This window comes from Pteronotus mesoamericanus, unplaced genomic scaffold, assembly GCF_021234165.1.
Source record: "Pteronotus mesoamericanus isolate MK-2021 breed Mesoamerican mustached bat unplaced genomic scaffold, CSHL_Meso_final contig_56, whole genome shotgun sequence".
Lineage (NCBI taxonomy): Eukaryota > Metazoa > Chordata > Mammalia > Chiroptera > Mormoopidae > Pteronotus > Pteronotus mesoamericanus.
Genome location: NW_026555201.1, coordinates 11,015,754 through 11,036,471, shown reverse-complemented (window position 1 = coordinate 11,036,471; position 20,718 = coordinate 11,015,754). Strand labels below are relative to the sequence as shown.

The following is a 20,718-nucleotide window of genomic DNA, read 5'->3' as shown; positions in this document are numbered from 1 at the left end:
CTGATTTCTGTGTTTTGCTTCGGGCACCAACGCACAGTAGAGTGGCATCATCAGCTTCCCCATTACAGACACTCAGCTTCCTTTCCTGCAGTGCGTGAGGAGGGAGTCGGGCTGCTCCGTCACTGTACGCCAGGGGCCGGTCCCCGGTCTGCCCTGTTTTATAAATGAATGACATTTTGAGAGTGTAGGCTTATTTGTTTTGTTTTAGTTGTAGTCGTAGTTAGTGTTGGTAGAGAAATAGTTTTATTTTGGGTATATTAAACCCCATCCAAGTAGACATATCAGGTAGACAGCTGGATCTGCAGACAAGTTAGGCTTAGAGGAGAGGTCAGGGCTTGAGTGAGACAGGATAGTGAGAAACTAGGGAAATTCCTTGGCAATGGAATAGGGAAACCGAGACAGATCCTGAACACAAAGGCCAAGCAATTTACAGGCAGGTGCCGTTGCTGATGGGCACCAGCGTGGAAGGCCCTTGCAGGGGGCAAGACGGGGAAAACAAGGCCCTCACCCCCAGGGTACCTTGCCTCCCTGGAGATGACATCTGGGCCTCGGCTGTGTTTCAGCTCCAGGCCCAGAAAAACAGCAAAACCAGGTGGGTGAGGCCAGGACCAACTGCAAGGACTGAAGACCCCCTGTCCTGCCTCTCACCAGTCAGAGGAGACCATGACCCTGAAAGGGCGCACCTGGGAACCAGTGAATGAATGAACGTTCTGCTGAAACCCTCCCCTGAGAGCTCCCCTGAGGTCCCTGCCTGTGCCTGCCAGAGAGAGAAAAGCCTCAAGACAAAGGACCCAGCCCATGCTCTCCCCCTGGGAGCAGCCCACACCATTCATTCCCTTTCCCTTCTTCCCCTACTCCTTTCCCCACAGGCATCTCCTAGACTCTAAGGCACTGGGCAGCTGGCAGCCTGGGCCGGGTTGATCCCCTGACCCTGTCCCCAGAGCCTGTTTTTCTCTGACCTCCCAGAGAGCTCGGGCAGCCCAGCCCAGGCTCTCCCGTTGCTTCCTCTATGCTGAGCCCTTCCTTGTTTCACTGTCCCCAGCTTTAGTAAATGTACCCTCCTAGTCACCTGGACTCATGCTCTAAAATCTTTCCTACACGAAGTCAAGTAATAAAGTGATCACCAAATCACAGAGAATGAAACCCTGTTACCACACAAACCAGCCTAGGAATTCACCTAGTCCAGGATCCCCCCTGGGCATGTGGCCTGGCAGAGCCAGTGACAGCGAAACAGAGAACACCTGCTGCTCCCCAACCAGGCAGCAGAGACCTCAGGCCCACCCACTTCCCCATCTCTATCCCCACCATCCCTAGGGGAGTCCCTGGCGCATACTGAGGGGAGAAGGCCTGCCCTCCTTGCCCATAGGAACTCCAGAGGGATGATTTGAATCAAACGTGCACTTCTGGGAACCACAAGGTCGGCTTCTACTACTGCTAGAGGAAGTCAGCCCCTTCCAACTCTAAAGCTGATTTCTTTCCCGGCACATGGCTGGAAACGTATTGGTCAGCAAGCGTGGAAGAGGCACTGCTGTACTTTCTCCTCACATTTGTCTACCTAGGGTAGCCCAGGACGGGAGTCCCGGTGTCCCAAGGAGCAGGGCACTCCCTGGGCCGGGAGTGCCCTCTGGTGGTCAGAATAACATGGATGCTCCTGAGAGGAACACCGTCCGGGAGCTAATGATCCGCAGTGTTATCAGGTTAACACTTTTTATGAACCAGACTTATAATAAGAATTTCACCCAGATGACCCTATTTAATGCTCATCCTAACTCTATAAAGTCCTACTATTATACTTTTTCCCCATTTTACAAGTGGGGAAACTGATCAAAGCAGTTAGGTGGTTTACTCAAAATCACAAAGGGGAGAGGAGATTGGCTGATCTTCTCCTGGTCATACATCCTCTTCTAACACCTCAGGGTAGACCTAAGCCACCTCAGAAGGAAGGGGGGGATTTAAATAGATATGTTTTTCACTATAAAAGTAAACCCTTTGGAAAAATTGGAAAGAGAAATAAATAGCCCATTATCAACACCACTGTTAGCATTTTTAACATGCTTCCTTCCAATCCTTTTTTTACCCTTTCCATATTTTTTCATAATTGCAATCTAGATATACTATAAGTTTATCATTGAAGAATATTCTTAAAGATTTTTTCCTTTATGAATTTTCTATTCTTAGATTGATTTCCACATTATTTTAGTCAAAGCAACAGGAATTTGCTTTGGGGACATCCAGGAAGAGTGTGACCCGTAGTCCCATGCCAAAAGTTCTGTAAAACCCAGCCAGCCCCCGGGTGCTTCCCCGAGAGCCAAGGTTGCTATGGAGACTGAATGTAGACTGATATCTCAGGGCAGGTCACAGGGCCAGCTGAAAGCAGTGCCCTCGGGACAGGTGTCCCAGAGGTTCCCTCTGGGACCTTGCGGCTGACTCGCTTCCAGCAGAGGTTAGCACAGAGCCTCAGAGCTTGGAGAGGCCCAGGGCAGCCGTCCACAGGGCAAGCGCACTTGGGAAGGCTTCCTGCGGCGGCCAGAGGGATGAGGGGCGTGGCTACGGGGCAGCCCGCTCCTCAAATCTGTTTCGCTGCTCCACACTCTGTCCTGGAAGAGTGCCTCCCCCGCCAGGAACCTCCGTCCCTCGCCTTGGGCACTGAGATACTCCCTGGAGGCTGTGGTCCCTGGAGTCACACCCCCAATTCTCCTTCTTATGAGCTCTGTGACCTGGGCGCCACTTCATCTCTCATGCCTGATTTCTTAACTGCAAAAATAGTGTAATAATCATTCATACTCACAGAGTTGTTAGGAGAGGTAAATGGACATTTAGCTGAGTACTGAACACATAGTAAGAGATCAGAAATAGTGGCTGTTAAGGCCCTGGCAAGGAAGCTCTGTTGGAGCGTCATCCCAATATGCCAAGGGTGCGGGTTTGATCCCCAGTCAGGGCACATACAAGAAACAACCAATGCATAAATAAGTAGAACAACAAATCGATGTTTCTCTCTCTCTCTCCCTCTTTCTCTCTCTCTCTCTCATCCATAAATAAATTTTTTTTTTAAATTGTGGCTGTTGTTCTAGAAACCATCCCATATGGACGGCTTGTGAAATAAGATTCAGAGTTGCTCTCTGTGCAGCTGATAGCAGGGGACCACATGTAAACAACTCATCACTTGTCACTAGTCTGGAATGTCCAAACTCCGGCATCCTCTTAGTTCTGAGAAAGTGCCAGGGGGGCAGAGAGACTGCCTACACCCTCCCCTGCACCTCCTCTCCTCTCCCATCTTCCCTGTGCCATTTCCCAAGAGCACAAGAAGGACTATACTAGGGGGTATGTAAAGACGGACTTAAGCAACAGGACGCCAGCCCGCCATGGTGCTCGGACAGGTCTCTGGGAGACGCCTATTGCACCAGATGTTACCACCTTATTTCCTGGATTGTGGGGGGATCAGCGGTCAGGGGCCAGGGAAGCTGGAGCAATGGGGGGAATACTCAGCAGGCTCTGGGCACATGTCCTTTACCAACGGGTATGGAAGTATGTCGACATTTTAACAACCAATATAGTCAAACCAGCATAGACCTACAGGAAGTTACTGTGGGAGCCCCATGAAAAATACAGGGGACCACAGAGTAGATTAAATCCATTTGGTGCTCCTTCCCCGCTTGCAAGGTGAGTTGGGGAGAAGGACTTTAGAGCCCAGGAGGCTACTCCAGTGTTAAACCAGCCCTGCCTACATCACCCTTTATTGCTTGCTCTGCTAATGCAATGGAATAAAGGGACCTAGAAGTCAGATGGTCCCAAGTTAAATACCATGGTGAATTCCCAAGGTTAGGGCCAACGCTGATAAGACCGCAGCTCCAGGCTCAGAGGAAGAACACACCAAACCCAGTGTTGCAGCCCAGCACCAGCGTTTTATGACCAGTCACTCAGTCATTTGTTCCACTAATATTTGTTAAGCCCACATGGATGCCAGGTGCTGTTTTATGGGCCGGTCATACAACAGTGTGCAAGACCAAGAGGGTGTCTGCACTCACCAAGCTCAGTCTAGTAGAGGAACCAGACATAAAATCATAGTAAAGGGCAGTAAGAGGTACAGTGGGGAAAGTCAGGGTGCTAAGAGAGCAAAGCGGGGCACCTAACTCAGAAATCTCACCGCAGAAAGTAATGTCTAAACCAAGACCTGAAGGCTGAGCATGGGCTGGCCAGATGAAGAGGTGGAAGAAGTGTGAGCCAGGAGAAGAACAAAACAGTTGAGTTGAACTTTAACATAATCATTTTGATATGTTAAGTTTGAAGTACAATTAATACTAACACATAGACATGGCTTCTTGCCTAATTAGAGAATGGCTTGGAAAAGACTGTAACTCTATAAATCTAAATTTCCAAGCCCAAGGTGCAGGTTGGTAGGGAGGACAGATTTAGAAGGTAGTGTCACAGGGACTAAATGTTGGACTTTGGTATCCCATACCCCAGGTTCAGGTCCCACTCTATCTCTTCTGAGCTAGTGACCTTGGGTAAGTCAATTCCACCCACCTGGGCTGTGACTGCCTTATCTAAAAGTGCATAAAATAATGCTGGTGTCTACTCTGTAGCAGAGTAGTGACATTCAAAGGAGACAGTATATAGTCTTCAGTGTGATAAATGGCATGGGTTCAGCTCTTACTAAAAATAAGTTTGTGGCATCCACCCCCAACCTAAACATCATTTGATGCTCAAAAATTTGAAGTGTTTTTTAGAAAAGCAATCCAGCCTACTCCAAATGTCTTAGCTCATGTGTATTAAGAACGTACATTTGCTGACTCCGTCCTACATGCCTTACTTTACTAATTGCCATGACAACCTAAAAATAAAGGCGCTATTGTTTTCCAAGTTTCACAAACTAGAAAACCCCGGCAGAGAGGGTTAGAGATGCCTCAGGTCATCAAAAGCTGAGAGGAAGCAAACACGGCCTTCAAAAATCCAGAACACTGACAACCCCAACTGGTGAGGATGTGGAGCAACAGGAAGCCCCATTCACTGCTGGCGGGAATGCAAGACGGTACAGCAACTTTGAAAGACAGTTTTTTACAAAACTACCCATTCTCCCCATATGATCCAGTTATCCCGCTCCTTTGTATTTACCCAACGTAGTTTGAGACTTATGTCTACACAAAAGCCTGAACACAGATCTTTATAGCAGTTTTATTCATAATTGCCAACTTGGAAGCAACCAAGATGTCCTTCAGTAAGTGAATGGATAAACTGTAGTACATTTAGACAATGGAATATTACTCAGCACTAAAAAAGAAATTGCCTATTTAGCTATGAAAAGACATGGAGACCTAAGTAAAAGAAATATAAATGCATATTACTAAGTGAAAGGAACCAATCTAAAAAGACTACACACTGTATGATTCCAACTTTATGACATTCTGCGGGGGTGGTAGTATGGAGACAGTAAAAAGATCAGCAGCTGCCTGGTAGGGGACCGGGAGAGATGATTAGGCAGGGCACAGGGGACTTTTCGGGCAGTGAATCTACTCTCTATAATACTACAAGAGCAGACACATGTCAGTATACATTTGTGCAAACTCATAGAATGCACAGCACCAAGAGTGAACGCCAAGGTAAACCGTGGATTTAGGGAGATAATGGTGTGTCAGTGTAGGTTTGATGGGAACAAATGCACCTCTGTGGTGCCAGATGGCCACGGCAGGAGGGGCTGTGTGTGGCGGGGGAGGGCAGGGGGGCACGTGGGAACTCTGTACTCTCTGCTCAATTTTTCTGTGAACATAAAACTGCTCTTAAAAAAAAATTATGAATAGAGAAAAAAAAAACAGGCTTTAAACCTAGGAAGTTTGGCTCCAGAACATACCCCTTTCAGCACGAGGCTATACTTACTATCCCCCAACTTCTAATGGAAGGGAAAATCCAACTTTTTTACAGAAGTAAAAAAGAAAAAAAATATGTACATGTAAAGCAGAACAAGGAGACTGGGTTTTGGGATGTGCTTACAGCTAAGGTCTCCTGCCCTTCCCAACCCTTCCTGGAGGCCCGGCAAGGCTTCGCGGCTGATTAAGCGACTCCTGCCTGGTGAGTAGCGTTTGGTGAAAAGTGCTTGACATGTGGCGTGAGGCCAACGTCCCCAGGGTCCTTTGGTCTGGAAAAACAGCTGTGAGTAATCTGGGGCACCCGCAGCAGAAAGCTTTATCAGCTGGCCTGTCCCAAAGCGGCTGGAAAGACTGTCTGCTACACTGCCCTATTTTTAGAGAAAGGCGTTCTTTCCAAGGCTCCGCCTCTGACCGAGAAGCAGGCCAGCTCCGTACCAAGGCACAGCCAATGAACATCTCGCCACTCCTCTCGTCCGCCTTACTTATGGCTCATTTCCTGTCAGTTTGTGGACCAACATTCAAAGCACTTGACCAAAGGATTTATAGAACTTTCCCTGGTTCCCAAGGTGGCAGGGCGGTGGGGCGGAGGGCGGGGGAGAGCGGGTGTTCCCAGTGCGATATTGCCTTCTGTCCTGGGGAGGAAGACATAAGACATTGTCCTGCTCAGACAAGAGCACCTTGCCAGCATGTCAAAGAACACCATTCAAGGTCAGTAAAAAGCCTTTTTTGTTGTTGTAAGGAAGCAAATACCTACAGAGGAGACCACAGGACTGTTATTTATTTTATTTTATTTTTTCATCATCACCCTAGGATACGTTTTGTTTTGTTTTTTAAGAGAGAGAGGAGGGGAGAAAAAGAGCGAGAAACATCAATGAGAGAGAGAATCATTTATTGGTTGCCTCCCGCACGTGCCACAGCTGGGGGCCGATCCCACAACCTAGCTCTGTGCCCTGACTGGGGATTGAGCCCACAACCTTTTGGTGCACAGAATGACGCTCCAACTAATTTAGCCACTGGGCTGGGGCCGGATTAAGTTATGTTTTAATACATCATGGTGGGAGGAGGAGTTGGGATAGTCAGCCAAAAGGATATAGAGTAGGCCCTAGGCGCTCCCAACGCCAAACCAGGAGGCCAGACTGGCCCCAGAAGTGAGGGAAGCAGCCCCAGAGCTGGCTCAGGGCTCCGCGCACAGGAGCCTCCAGCAGGACTCCCTGGAATAACCCCAACCCGGTAGCTAACAACAACATTAATAACAAAAAGATAATAATAGCAACCATTTTTTCAAGCACCTTTTGCTCGCAAGATACTTTAAGCACATTATCTCATAGGCCTCAGGATAAGCCATGCAGTGGGTGTTATTACAGCAGTTTTGCAGGTAAGTGAACTGAGGCTCAGAGAAATTGTTTAACTAACCCTAGCGAATGGCAACACTGATATGCAAACTCAAACTCTTCTGACTCCAAAGCCCGTGCATGCTCTTTCCCTTTGTCATTCTGGTCCCTCTAAGTATACTGGAGGGTTACACAAAAGGAAGGCTGGGTCAAGGTCTTTGCCAACTTCATGTTCCAGAATTCAGAGTAAAACAGAAGAACGTTTTTCTCAAGCACAGTCCCCCTGCCATTTGCCTCACCCCTAACATACATTTACAGCTGAGTGACACATGTTTGGTGACACACAGTGGGAGGCCCTTGCTGCCAAGCTTAATGGGAACCCAAAGGACCACCAAGTCCAACCTGTTGTCTGCAGATGAGGGAAAGTCGAGCTGGAGAAGTTAAACGATAGGTCCAAGGTCACACCGCAGTCAGAGAAATTCCCACATACATCTTTAAAGTCCACGTCTGGGACCCTTCTCACAGTGCCGTCCCACCTCATCAAAAGGACTCAGTTTGGGCAAGATTCAGCAAAGTGTTCAAACTGAGCCCTACTGTTGGAGGGACGCCTATGACAAGGCAATGGTGAACCAGAAGTACATGGGAGGAACTTTCCAACAAGAGGAGCACACATTTCATCCTGGGCCTCTGGGAAGTCCAGTGGGTTTGTGGCTTTTCTGAGCCAGACATCCCCAGGCCCCCGGTCTACTCACATAATCACATAACTGCTCCTTTGTTATTCTCTATATAAATACACTCCGCAAGGGGAGCATTGCAGATATTTATGAGTGAAACCTGCAGCTGATGGTCTTTCCTAAACTCCTCCAGTGTCCCTGCTTCTCCAAGCAGATGCCTGCTGGACTGAACTTGGATCAAAGAAATCCCAAAAAAGCCGAGAGGGGCGAATGAGCGAGCGTATGCGCCTCATCCCACTGCCAGCTCCGCAGTGGGTGGGGAACGAGAGGCGGCAGTCAGGGACAGACGCTGTCGCTGCCTCTGGCTGTGCCATGGTTCCCTTACACCCCCCCCCCGATGTGTGCAAGGGGCTGCAGGCACAGCAGCGTCAGCAAGACAAGCTTCATTGTCCTTGTTCCGTGGCCATTCACTCCTCACCAGGCTTTTTGATGGCTCGGTCGTTACCAAAGTTGTGAGGTTGCTCCATCAATTCCAGGAGGTTCTAAGTTGGCAGCAGTTAAATGGTGTGCCCTGGGCAAATAATGGCATTCTTTAAAGATGTGAAGTATTGACAAGAGAAAGTTTGCAGTGGGAAGGGAAAAGCTGACATGGATTAAGCTCCTACTGTGTTCTGGGTATGTCATTTAATCCTCACCATGACTGTTGTTACCTTCATTTGACAAATATCTAAAGACTTTCCAAGAAGTTCAGCAACCTTACCAAGGCCACGTAAGGCAGGAAATAGTAGCACCAAAGTGCCACCTCTGGTCCACCAGCTGCCAACCTGCACACACTAGACATTGCCGTGGCAGAAGCCACTGGTTTTCTACTGGACCCTTCCTTTCTGACAGAACCCCGGCCGCCTTGAGACAGTAACATGCCCACCTCCAGGTGGCCCCAGAGCTTAGTAGCATCGACCATCTGCTGAAACCACCTCTAGCTACTGGGCCTATCGCTTCAGCGGCAGCTCAGAACTGGCTGTCTCATAGGATCCATCTTAGGCAGAGCAGTCAGCAAGACTGCAAGCACTGTATTGTCACTGTACTTGTGTTGTTCCACCGGTTACATCAACTCTTGTAGATTAACCTGGGATACCAGTATTTATAGCACTGTTTCTGTTGCAAAATGCATTAGAAAATCCACCAACTCCCCTGCGCCCTACCACCTCTCCCAACAAAACCAGCAACTTACAAGAGACATCATGAGTCCTTTATAAGGTTTATAGTCAACTCAGATTTCACAAGTCCAAACCCAAAGCTGCATTCACATTATCAACCCTTTACTTACCCAAAGATTGCGGAATATCAAGAATGCCGAAGCGAAGTCTCGAAAGTATAGTTAGTATGAGGTATTTTTATACTATCCGATCCACTTTTTCGAACTGGAAGAAAATGTTTTCTACAGCTGAAAACAAAAATGTATTCCAGTCAAGGAGATAAAAAACTTAGTTGTATCCACTTCATGATTACAGTGCTGTGTCTTCCTGAGAAAGGACTGGCTGACATTAATTAGGGTAGCCTAGCGTTCCTCAACCTCGGCATTACAGACATTTTGGGCCAAACAATTTGTGGTGAGGCCAATGGGTGCTGCAGAAGGAGAGCAGCATCCAGGCCCTGCCCACGCGATGCCAGGGGCACTCTCAGTGTGACAACCAGAAATGCCTCCAGACCCGGCCCACTGTCTCCTGCAGGGCAAGATCGCCCAGCACTCGTTAAGAATCACTGAGAAAGGCTGATAAATTGAAAGGACCCATTTACTCACAGGGCTACACTGAACCTGACAGAGCCATGAAACACTGCCGTGAAGTAAGCAGTACTGCTCCATGTTCCAACAGCAAATCCTACCCCCTAACGTAGGGAGCATATGGCCACTGAAATGGCCTTCGACTATAATCATGGACGAGGCCTATTGTTCAGCCATCAAGAAACTCAGCTTCTGTGAGGATATGCCCTCTTTGCCGGTTGCTAGAGATTGTGAGGCAGAATCCCCTCAGGGCCTTCTCCTGACTCCCAGGGAGGCCGTGGAAAGGCTGCCTTCCCACTTCCGTCCCTTTCCCCAGGCCCTGTGCCCTGGTGTGCCGGGCCGTGGAACTCCTTCAGCCTTCCTGTTTCGTTTCACTGCTCACTTCTGAAGCCCCTCTTCTCAGAATCACTGTGTTAGCACAGTGGTCTCTACTGAACAGACTCCAGCAGTTCAACATTGAAAGAGAATCTAACTTCACAGCATATTTTGGGAGACTTCTTTAGAATCCAGCTTTAGGCATGTCCACAAGTGAAATCTCAAGGGAAACCTTTGGATTCCCCCCTGGCACTGCGCTCTGGAAAGTAGAAAATTGGAGTTCATCCTACAGGTTACCAAGCAAAGCAAATGTAAAGTTCCTTTCTGGGTTCTTCCAACCAGATAGATATAAATATACAAGTGGATAGAAATACAGATACAGATATAGATACAGGTATAGATATAGAAGGGTGGGCAAAAGTAGGTTTACAGTTACTTGTATGGAAAATAATACAATAATTAATAAGTAATGATATAAGAATAAACTCAGTTGCACATACACACAAATGTAAATCTACTTCTGCCCTCTCCTGTGCATGAATCTGTGTACACATTCTGAGTCACTCTCTTACTTCAGTGATAATCAATGATAGAAAAAAAGGTCTATTTACTCATAAATATTTAAGTCACTGACTACCAGCAATCTGAGTTTACATTATCAAACCGAGAGTAGTACATCCATTCATCCATTCATTCATTCATTCATTCATTCGAGTTCTCCAGAAGAGCAGGTAAATTTGTCTGTGGCTCCCCACTTATTTGTTGAATTAATTCGTGCCTACTCTGAGGTGCCATCATTAGTGCTGAAAATACAGCCATGAATAGGAGTGACACAGTCGCTGGCCTCAGGGCATTTACAGTCCGGCGGGGGAGCTAGAGAGCAGAGAAATAAATGTAACAATCACAAATGGTGGGAAGAGCTCAGATGGAAAGGAACCGTGGAGCAGAAGCAGCCTCGCTTCAATAGGGTGGTCAGGGAGACCTCTTCGAGCAAATGCCCACTGAGCAGAGACTTGACCGTGAGGAGCTGGTCTGAAAAGATGTGCAGGGCAGCACACACACCGCACACACGCACCGCACACACCACCCAAACCACACACAGGACACCACAACCACACACACATATACATACCGCGCGCACACCACACACATCACACATGCGTATACACACACCACACACATAGGCACATACACTGTACACACCAGACACATACATGCACCACACACGTGCAGCATATACAGATACACCTTTCACTTCAAGGGAACATTTCAGAGCAGAGAGAAGACTTCAGCACAAATGTCCTGAGACTTCTTTGTTTTTATTACTCAATAGAAAGAAGGTAAGAAGATACTCTATTTCCCATAACAATTTCATTTACCATAACATTGGGTGATGACTATGTAAGAAGACCTTAAACTACTAATGATACTGTAGGTGATAGAAAAAGAAAAGCCTTTATTCCTGGGCCTGACCCTGGACTTACTCCCAAACATATAGATTTTATTACCATGGGCATAGAAATACAATACTTTTTTGCTTAGGGGGAAAAAGAACTTAATGATTAAAATATCACCCAGAAAAGTAATTTTATTATTGTTAATTATTCTATATCTGAAGCTATCAATGTCTACTCCCCCTTTCCCAATAAAAGACAACTTTTGTATGTGAAACTACAAATATATGTCACATTATAAATATATAAGTACAATCATATATTTAAAACTGACACTTTTTATACAAGGTACTATCTGTAGCAGTACTAACAAGGGGTAATAAATTAAATGTGTCCTTTCCTATATTTAGTGCTATCTTTAAGTATTTAAAAATAATTTTATGTGTGCAAATAAATGCCTATTTTACTAGCATATTAGCATCAGCTCATTTATTTCTGCTTCCTGAAGAGCTGCCAGGCACTGAGGCAGAGACTGATGCACGGACAAGGAGCCGGCTCCAGCCAACCTCTGCCCTCTGCCCTCCTCTGCCCTCTGCCCTTGAGGAGATAACAGTGCAGTGGGGGAGATGGGCAATCAACAAATAGTTACAGAGAGAATCAACAAACATGAACGAATATTTCCTGACCTCACTCTGAGAAGGCAGGAAATGACATGTAAGGTGGGAAGCACAAGGAAGGGGGTGGGCCGGGGAGAGCGTTCCCGGCCACGGGGGCGGCATGCGGGAAGGCCCTCATGCCAGATGAGCCAGCAAGAGCCAGAGAAGGAGGGCAGTAGTCCCTGAAGCACTGGAGAGATGAGACAGTGGGCTGTGACTATAGGACCCTTCAACCCTCGCTGAGGAGCCTGGGCCTCATTTTACAGAAATCAGAAGCCCCAGCCCAGGCTAGAGGTGGAGAGTGACAAAGCTTTGCATGGCCTCAGGAGGAGGCGCTGACAAGTGAGAAATGAATGGAGTGGGGGCCCATGAGAGCACAGTGGAGATGAAGAGGTCAACGCTCTTTTCCTGAAGCCTCAAGATCTCAACCCTGCCCTGACTGGTGCGGCCCCGTGGGTTGAGCGTCATCCTGCAAGCTGAAGGGTCACAGGTTCATTTCCCAGCCAGGGCACATGCCTGGGTGGTGGGCGTTTCCCAGCTGGGAGTGTGTGAGAGGCAACTGATCGATGTTTCTCTCCCTCTCTTTCCCTTTCCCTTCCCCTCTCTCTCTAAAATAAATAAAATGTTTAAAAAATAGATCTCAACGCTACGAGCCATGAACAATGGCAGGGTGGGGGGTGTTGTGAGCACAGAGTCTTTTGGAAACCTGCCAGATCTCCCCCTTTCATGTAAAAGGTCTGTCTCAACTCTGGTTATCCTTAGCTCATATTTAGGGGCTGGCATTAAAGTGCTCAGTGAAAGTTCAGTGTGTAAGAGCCAAGTTTGTTCAACGGGTGTGACTAAGCCCACTGCGCACACACATGCTCTGATAGAATCACATACTCTGTGAGATCTGTCTTCTTAGCCACGAGATTCCCTGCATCAAGAGCATAGTGGGTACTCAAAAAATATTTGATGCTATTATTAAACTTCTCTGAGCCTCAGCTTTCTCACCCGAAAATTGGTGATAAAAGTATTTATCTGGCAGGTGTTGTGAGAATCAATAGTATATGTAAAGTACCTGGCACAGTGCTTAGTATTTAGCAGATTAGTTATAAATAAGAGTAGCAATCATTGTCATGGTTATCATTTCTAGAGATGACAGCAGGGCAGCTGCTTCATGACCATTTGTGGTTACTACTGGCCGCACTAAATATAGAGGTAAAGCACAGTACCTGTTAAGAGGCTAGTTATTATAGTACAAATCAACAAAGCAAGGAGAGGACTCAAGATAATAGCCCTTGACTTTCACTGTATGAAAAGTCCAAGGACACTCAGTGTGACTGAGTGGAAAGAAGGCAGAGAGTGACGCTGCATCACCAAAGAGCACTGCAGGACGGCCCCCTTCACGGAGAATGCTCTTCCATCTATCCCTCTGTTCAGTGAAGGCAGCCCAGGAGGTCAGAGGGTGTGCCAAGCCCCGCCCCCGCCCCCCACCCCCACTCCGACACTATCCAGAGAGCAGGCAGGCTAATGGACTGTTTCTTTTGGACCAGAGTTTTTCAATTTAAAAGTAATGAATGTCTTCAGTTAAAAAAAATCAAACAGTACAAGAGGTTATAAATAGAAAAGTCAGCATTCCTATCTCCCCCAGACCATCACGCAGGTTCCCCAGAGATAATCACCATTATTTCATAGATTACTTTTATGCATACACAAGAATATATGCATATTTTTTACAAAGGGGATGATTTAAAACTTCTGAAACTTGCTCCCCCTCCCACTTTATCAAGAATATCTTTGTATATCCATATATATAATTTTACCTCCTTATTTTTAACAACTGCTCTATTAACTAAAATCATGTGATAACCCACCAGACCTGGATGGCTTAACATAATCAAAGCTTATTTCTTGTTTATCTAAATCCAGTTGGTGGCAGGGAGTGTTGCGGGAGGTGGGAGGTGTACTAATCCTAGCATTTATTCAGGGATCCAGGATGACCAAAGCCCTGCCAACTTCCACATGTGACTTCTACATATTTGGTGGCTTCTAAGGTCACCCTGTGTGTTGATATCCAGCTAGCAGATGGAAACAGTGTGGAGAAAAGTGAGGTTTGTTTTAAACGAGCCAGGTCTAGAAGTGACATTTATCACTTCTGCCCACATTCCACTGGCCAGAATTAGACTCCCTGCCCTAGACTGGTACTAGAATGTGTCCCAGCTAGACAGCTGCTTCCTACAACTTCGCACTGTGGCAGGGAAGCACAAACCTCTGACAGGCAGTTAGCTACACCTGCCACAGATGCACTATAGCAATACATTCTCAGCTATTTAACGTTTAGGATGTTGGCTTTTCTTCTCTTTTTCCCACTTGTCTCTTGTCAAATGAATTTTTTTTTTTATCCTCACCTGAAAACATGCTTATTGATTTTAGAGATAGGGGAAGGGAGGGAGAGGGAGAGAAACGTTGATGTGAGGGAGAAACACTGATCAGTTGGCTCTCGTACGCACCCTGACCAGGGCTGGAACCCGCAACCTGGGCATGTGCTCTGACCAGGAATCAAACCTGCAACCTTTTAGTTATTGGAATGACACTCAACCAACTGAACCACACCAGTTAGGGCAAGGCAACTTTTTAAAGTATGGAAAACTATTACCTGGTAAGAATGAAGAAATAAGAAAATGGACACCTGTAGAGTACTGGTTCAGACTTGGTCAGGGTAGGGAGGAGACACTATTAATGAAAAGCCTTGGATGGAACTGGAGAGCATTATGCTAAGCGAAATAAGCCAGGGGGTGAAAGGCAAATACCATATGATCTCACCTATAAGTGGAACCTAACCAACAATACAAAGATACAAGGAAAATAAGACCAGCAATACTGAAAGGAAAAGAAACCAACAGAGACAAGAGGGAAAGAGGGAGTGGGGGTGGGGGAAAGGGAAGGGAAGGGGAAAGTCAAGGAACATATAGCAAGGACTCATGGACAAAACCAAAGGGGAAGAGTTGAGGGAGGGGGCAAGGGAAAGTGGTGGGGGGAAGGCAGAGACAAATGTATTTGAAAAAATAAATAAATTTTTTTTAAAAAAGAAAAGCCTTAAAAGGATACATATATTTGACCCAGAAACTCTTATAAGGATGCTTCTTAAGGAAATTAGTGGATTACTTCGCACATTGTATGCACAAGGATATTTATAACAATGACACACTGTAAGCAACCTAGATACCCCATGATAGAGACCTGTTTAAATTATGGTGCATCCATATAACAAACTCTGCAGTTGTTTATAATTGTGTAGAAACCCACAAAACATAAAAATATGTCCATATGTTATGATAAAGCATAATAATCCTAAATAGTATAAATAATTTTTTAAAACAAATTGATTACTTGTAGCAAAAAGACTGGAGGACATGCATGAGTTTACAGTATTTATCCATGAGCAGTATGACTATGGGTGTTTTCCACTTTCCTCTTTTACACCTTTATATTAAAGGTCTCATTGTTTTATCATTAGGGGAAAAAAACAATGAAACTCTTTTCAACTTGAAACCAACACATTTTTTCAAATGTAGATAAAGGAGATTGGGGTTTAGGGATTGAAAGCAAATATGGGCGTCAGATCTGGCCTCCTGGACCTTGCCTGTCTGCGGGGCCTTGTCACCCGACACTCAGGTTGCTATCAGAAGCACTTTTCTCCGTTGAAGTGACTGGCTTTTGTCGCGCCATCCCCAGGTTATAACGGGAGGGGAGGACAGGCCTCAGAGCAGTCCGCGGCAGCCCCGTCCCTCGGTGGGCTGCGGCTCGTCATGCCACCGGCCTCTGCATGGGGAACACCATCAGGGCCCTCGTGGCCTTCATTCCTGCTGACCGCTGCCAGAACTACGTGGTTGGAGACCTCCGGGAGATGCCGCTGGACAAGATGGTGGATCTCAGTGGGTGCCAGCTACGCCGCTTCCCCATGCACGTGTGCTCCTTCCGGGAGCTGGTCAAGCTCTACCTGAGTGACAACCACCTCAGCAGCCTCCCTCTGGAGCTGGGGCAGCTACAGAATCTGCAGATCCTGGCCCTGGATTTCAACAATTTCAAGGCTCTGCCCCAGGTGGTGTGTACTTTGAAACAGCTTTGCATCCTTTACCTGGGCAACAACAAACTCTGTGACCTCCCTAATGAACTGAGCCTGCTCCAGAATCTCCGGACCCTGTGGGTCGAGGCCAACTGCCTCACCCAGCTGCCGGATGTGGTCTGTGAGCTTGGTCTCCTTAAGACTCTGCATGCCGGCTCTAATGCCCTGCATCTGCTACCAGGCCAGCTCCAGCGCCTTCGGGAGCTGAGGACCATCTGGCTCTCAGGCAACCTGCTGACCGAGTTCCCCCCTGTGCTGCTTCACATGCCCTTCCTGGAGGTGATCGATGTAGACCGGAACAGCATCCGCTACTTCCCCAGCCTGACCCACCTGTCAAGTCTGAAGCTGGTTATCTATGACCACAATCCTTGCAAGAATGCGCCCAAGGTGGCCAAGGGCGTGCGCCGCGTGGGAAGATGGGCAGAGGAGACCCCAGAGCCCGACCGCAGGAAAGCCAGGCGCTATGCTCTGGCCGAGGAAAGCCAGGAGGCACAGGCACTTGCCCTGCCTCCTCCACTTCCGACTACAAACTCCTGAGGCGCTTCAGTGGTAGGTCAATGCCAAGAAACCAACTCCAGCATCTTCTGGAGACCTCTCCAGTAGAATGCAAAAGGCTGCTCTGGGACATTTGGGGTATCTCTGCCAGTGAGGGCTGACGGAGTCACATGAAACCCCTAAATCACACCAAGTAGAAACATCTTCTGGCAAGCATCTCTGCCAAAGGGAAGTTGTGTGCTATAGGCAGCATGACTTCCTTGCCAGAAAACCAGTCTCTCCAAGCAGAGAGAATACCAAGCAGGTATGTTCAAACAGCAAAGAGCAAGGGCTGGGACACAGTGGCCTCTTCCACTCTCCAGAAGTGGCTGGCCATGAGGTTCGTGAGCTCCTGAAATATGGTATTTACAGTACTTACCTAGGTGGACTCTCCCCAGCCCTTTGGAGGATATATTTTCTTACTCCGCGTGACCACAAAAAGTATGAAAATATTACTAATTCAGGCCACTTTAAAGACATTTATACCTAATCAGACGCATAGACCTTATTGTTATAAAGGTTCAAGATGAAGCTTTTTCCCTCTTCAGCAAAGGCTGGTAAGACCCCTGATGAAGAATGCCTCTTGCTGGAGCCCATCTGCCACTTTAAACTTAACAGTGGTCCATATCGACCTAGCTCATCTTCCCTATAAGGTGTGACCCAAGGTCTTTTTTCAACTGCTGTCACTGACAATGCTCGAGTCATCTAGAAAGTGAAATCTGTGGTAATGCGGTCTCTTTTAAAATCAAGCCTAGTTGTAACCTGGCTGCCTCTGTGAAGCACAGCCCCCCATTTACTCACATTAACCAGCCAGAGCTGAATTGAACCCCCTTTCATGGAAGGAAACTGCATTTCCATAATCATACCAGGTTAAAGGTAGTAGGTGACAAATCTGCGCCCTTGAAACAAGCATGTGGAAATTTGAATTGCAGGTGGTGGGTATACATACAGAACTTCTGCCTCTTTAGCCTCAGTATCTCTATCTTTGTTCTGATTTGATTTTTGTATATAGGGTCTTCTGATGATCAGTGTAAAAATTTAGGCATTTTGGCCATTTTTAAAATATGTATATTGTGACCTTCCTATGTCAACTTTAAACTGCTGTCAGTGGGTGATTTGATAACACAATCCTTTTTAAAAAAAAAATATTTTACTCTTTTTCAAGAGGGAGGGGGAGTGGGGGAGAAAGAGAGGGAAACATCAGTATGTGAGAGATACATCTATTGGTTGTCTCACATGCCCCCAACTGGGGACCTGGTTTGCAACCATGTGCCCTGACTGGGAATCAAACTGGTGACCTTTTGGTTCACAGGGCCGCAACTCAACCCACTGAGCCACACCAGCCAGGGCTGATAACAGTCCTTTATGTAAACCTTTTTTGCAATCAAGTGCACAGTCATCTTAACTAAAACATACTATATAGTTAGCTTTTAAAACATTACTTTTGCCATAAAAGCATCTTAACCCAGCAAAGTTTGGTTCTCAAATGGCATTATACAGCAGACTATTTTCATAGTTTTCCTACCAAATATTTCTTGCTAAACCAGAGGAAGTTTCAAATCACATAATCTTCCTATCACCACCGCAGTCTGTAGAATATCTGCAACCCATGTACTTGAATCATTAAGTGTAAAAGGTTGTCAAACATGTTAACTCCTTCAGTAATGAGTCCAGATTTAAACAGTAGGATTTATAGTCTATTTTCATTCTTAACAATTGAAACTAAACTATGCTCTGCTGATGATAGAAACTTCCTGCCAACAAAACCACCTTCTGACCTGTACCTACAGCAAGTCTTATGAGTGCTTTGGCTTTCTTTTGACTTTATCTTCCCCTTTCCAAGATTAACGGCCCCCCTTTTCCCCTTTTCCAGCGTAGCTGCAGGCCAAAGCCATAAAATAAAGTGAAGCCACATGACCTATATGGAGTTCTCACCTGAGTTAACTGGTCTGAATCAAATGTCAAATTATAAACATGTGGCACACAGTCAAGCTGTTGTCATCTAAAATAATCAATACACAATAAACATTTCTCAAACAATATGCTGAAGAATTTATCAGATTTTGCTGTCCAAAAATTTTTGCATTACAGGGTTTCAATCAATGTTATAAAGTAGCTATGTAAATGAGTATTTACATTTGTTACCTTCTGATGTTTTCTTGAAATTCTGACACAAGTAGAAAGTAAAAAAAGGGGAAAATGTTTAAGCGCCAAATTAAGTTTACTTATGATTTTACAAATCCTGACTCTATGACCCAGAGATCCCACTTCTAGGAATATATCCAAAGAAACCCGGAACACAAATTCAAAAATACATGCACCCCTTTTCACTGCAGCGTTATTTACAATAGCGAAGATTTGAAAGCAGCCCAAGTGCCCATCAGTAGGTGAGTGGATAAAAAAAACTTTTATTATTACACATGGAACACTACTCGGCTGTATAAAAGAAGGGAACCCTACCTTCTGGGACAGCGCGAACGGACTTGGAGAGTACACCTTGTATGCTAAGTACAGTAAGCCAGTCAGAGAAAGACAAAAACCATTCAATAGTTGGAATCCAATGAACAAAACCTACCAACCAGTATTCACAGATAGAGAGAACAGACTGACAGTTGTTGGAGGGGAGGTGGTGGTACAGGGGCTGGATGAAAAAGGTGAAGGGGTTAACAAAAAATCTCATAGACAAACAACAGTGTGATAACCACATGGAAAGGGAAGTGGAGGAGGTAGGAGAGGGTAAAATGGGGAAAAATGGTGATGGAAGGAGACATGACTTGGGATGGTGAACACAATACAATATACAGATGTATTATAGAATTGGAACCCTAAAACTGGTTAAAATTGGTTAATTTTATTAACCAATGTCACTCCAATAAAGTAATTTTTTTAAAAGATAAAAATCCTGAAACTCAAAGTGTTACACATCAGAATAAAACCTCTTCCAGAAGTTTGTACAGAATTTTAGCTTTCAAAAGAAGTGATGCCAGGTAAAATCTTTAACATGATTCTATAGTTTTTCCTTTTGTCCTAAAATGCAACATCATTCTAATTTCACTTAAAAAGTGTGCTTGTTAATAAATTTTAACTAAAAAAGTAGAGTGTATAATGAAGGTTAAGAACATGGCCTTCAAACTAACAAGTTCAAACTACCAGGTTTGCCCTTCACTACTGGTCAGATACTGTCTGTGTACCTCAATTTTCTCATCAGTAAAATGGGTAAGTTTCTACCTCTCAGAATACTGTAAGAATTAAACAAATCACAGGGTATAAAGTGCATAGAACAGTGCCTGGCAGGTGACAGTTAATGTTTATGTACCATGTTCTTTTATTGTTACACCATGCAGCACAATACTTTTACTCACCCTACAATCAGTAATTCCTTGCTTGAAGGAAAAAATGGAAAAAAGCATTTTCAATAAAATTTTCAATAGTATCTATAGTTTTAAGTATGAGAACTATAACTGCAATATGGTCCAATGCTTCTGGCTTACCTGAAAACACAGACACCATTACCAAAAGATTCTATTTTTAAATGTCTGAATGAATATACTTGTCCTTTCCCTGTCATTCCAGAATCAGCAAAATCACCAAAGTACCAAGTCCTCAGTTAACATCGATAGGTTCTACAACTTAAAGCAAAAGGGCATCTAACAGCCAATTTTACCAAAGGCTGACATAATTGGAGTTAAGTTCCTACAGCATCACATCGTTAAACATTGAAAAAAACAGTATGAGGAACTGCTGTACTTGAAAACATGAGACGACTCCTCAGCACTAACTCTTTATGCATCTTGAGGTTCAAGAGGTATGAAACTAAGCACATTGGTTTCTATTTGCTAGACACTTGACTCTCTGGCTTTTGTCATTATAAAAAAATGCACAGACCTTCTCACTAGCATAAAAGGGATATTAATACTATTAAAAACAACCAAGTTGACGTGTTTTTTCCCCCATCTAGACTGTCTACTTCTGGAGAACGGGGGGCAGGTGAAATTTATCTTTGAATCTCTGGTGACTAGCACAATTCTACCAAGTTACCTGAATTTTGGAGATTTTATCATG

The 20,718-nt window shown here is 45.5% G+C and overlaps 1 protein-coding gene across 1 annotated transcript; it reads left to right on the top strand.

The window, feature by feature from the left end:
* The first annotated feature begins 15,822 nt into the window (after window positions 1–15,822).
* Window positions 15,823–16,713, top strand: LRRC10 (leucine rich repeat containing 10). The gene has a single exon (XM_054580291.1). The coding sequence runs from the start codon at window positions 15,823–15,825 to the stop codon at window positions 16,657–16,659; it is 837 nt and encodes a 278-aa protein (XP_054436266.1). The 3' UTR covers window positions 16,660–16,713.
* The last annotated feature ends 4,005 nt before the right edge of the window (window positions 16,714–20,718 follow it).